The 2,008-nt window shown below is 39.0% G+C and overlaps 1 protein-coding gene across 1 annotated transcript; it reads left to right on the plus strand.

Annotated features, from left to right (window-relative positions):
- Positions 1-371: 371 nt before the first annotated feature.
- On the plus strand, positions 372-1,999 carry LOC125178809. The gene is made up of 2 exons (XM_047883468.1): positions 372-1,322; positions 1,864-1,999. Exons 1-2 carry the CDS (start codon positions 613-615, stop codon positions 1,997-1,999), a joined length of 846 nt encoding a protein of 281 aa, XP_047739424.1. The 5' UTR covers positions 372-612.
- The last annotated feature ends 9 nt before the right edge of the window (positions 2,000-2,008 follow it).

The raw sequence follows: 2,008 nt of genomic DNA on the forward strand, positions 1-2,008 counted from the left end.
TGATAATACATAAGAACGCAATTTAAGATTCATCAAATTATTTGCTACTAAAACGGAAACGCAATGTACGAGTTACTGTATCTCTTAAGTTGATGATGAAAATTAACGCATCTATAATAGCCAATATACATCCTGTAGAGTGTAGGCCTACAAAAAAACTCAAAGATTTCGGAATTTCCATCTGGAAATATCGAGATCATCTGTGCCGGGCTAAAGGAATCTAGGATTGTAAAAGGAGACGCCGCGGTGCATCCGGCAACCTTCCTTATTTTTTTTGTGACGATCCTTTTGTTAAGCACGTACAGGGTGGGCCTATATAAGGGACACCCGCATCGAGTAGGCCTTCAGTTTGCTCCTGTGCTCCACACCGACAACTTGTTTATAGTGAACTCTGCTCCTCCTTCGCTAACGTTTACTCTGAGTGTCGCACAACACGCATCGGTTTCTTGGTTTAAAGTGAACATTTTTCGTTAAGTGAAAGTTTTTCGTTAAAGTGAAAAATTTTCGTCAGAAGAACTACTGCAACAGTTTGACTATCAGATACTTTTTTCTGAATTTGAGAATTTTTCTATCTCGGTATTCCTTTAGCTAATACCTCGTATCATTACCGACATGGCGAACACCGATGATGTTTATTCCCTAATTTCAGCCTCTGGTGATGAACAGGCGCTAGTGAGGAACTCGGACAACGCTGAGCACAATTTCAATGAACTAGAAAATGAATTACTGACCGACATTCGTTCTCTTCACTTGAAAGCTCAGCGGCAGCCATCACACTCAATTATTGAAGAACTTGAGAACATTCTATCGTTCATTTTTGTTGACACTGAAACCAAGTACCTCGAAGTTAAAGAGGATTTTACACCAGCAGCTGTAGATATTCTATTATCTGAAATTAAGAATATTATTGACTGCATATCTCCTACAAAATATGGCGAACACAAATACGTCGATTTTGTCGGGTACTTCAACCTGATGGAGGCATACATTCGAGCGATGGCTCTTGAAATTGAAGACTCAATATCCATGCAGAGAACTGGTCTGAACCATGAAGCCAGACTCAATGAAATTATTCAGAGTTTTTATTCAATCTATGACAACGTTGTCAAGGCAGGAGTCATCCTCGGCAACACTCACCACGAATTATGGTCCCCGCTTCTAAAGAAACGCTCGCTGCAAGATATTCTCCCACAATCTGAAGAAGAAGAAGCTTGTCCCGTGTGTTTGGATGTTAACATTACAGAAGATGAGAATTTTGTCATGTTCTCCAGCTGCAGACATCTTTTCTGCCACTCATGCATAGCGCGGTGGCTGCAAAATAAGTGAGTGTTTGCTTTATTGATTTTTGATGCTAATTGTAATTCTATTCTATGCAATTCTTTGTACAGATGATAACTTCTTCTTCTTCGTACTTTGTACTGGTACCATTTCATGAAGATTTTGTGAATTGATTTACCGTTCTTTTTAATTCCTTGTGAGCTTGCGATTTAAGAAAACCAAGAATGTTTACGCTTTCGTTTCATTCAATATAAGCAGTCGGATTTTATGCATTGCTTTGATGTTATTCTGTCATTAACAGGAGTTCATATTCTACCGTTCATATTTTGATTTTTTTTATTGCGGAATATACTGATTTTTTCATTTAATTTTTTCGAAAACATTTTTATAGCCTAGATCAATACTTCAATTTATTTTTATGCAATTACTCATCATGTGCATTTTATTACAGAGTTGTGAATATTAATTTTTTTATTCTCATGTACATTCCAAATATTCAATAATATTTTCTGGGATAAAATTCTCGGCAACTCCATAAGATAGGCACAACAAACAACAATTTTGATATGCATTTTTGTGTTACAGTTCGTCGTGCCCGATGTGTCGTCAGCCTGTCACCCACCGCGCCTGCCGCGACGAATTCCTGGCCTTCAAGGCGGACCAGCGCGCGCTGCAAGCCCTGCACGGCGCAGCGGGGGAAGATGGTGCGAGCACCAGCTAACTGTGATAA

This window comes from Hyalella azteca, unplaced genomic scaffold (assembly GCF_000764305.2).
Source record: "Hyalella azteca isolate HAZT.00-mixed unplaced genomic scaffold, Hazt_2.0.2 contig12962, whole genome shotgun sequence".
Taxonomy (NCBI): Eukaryota; Metazoa; Arthropoda; class Malacostraca; order Amphipoda; family Hyalellidae; genus Hyalella; species Hyalella azteca.

What these genes read in the sequence shown, in the direction of transcription:
- LOC125178809 (XM_047883468.1), top strand. Translation starts at nt 613, where the DNA reads ATGGCGAACACCGATGATGTTTATTCCCTAATTTCAGCCTCTGGTGAT. An exon ending in GCGCGGTGGCTGCAAAATAA is followed by an intron (nt 1,323 to 1,863) that starts GTGAGTGTTTGC and finishes TTTGTGTTACAG; the next exon opens with TTCGTCGTGCCCGATGTGTC.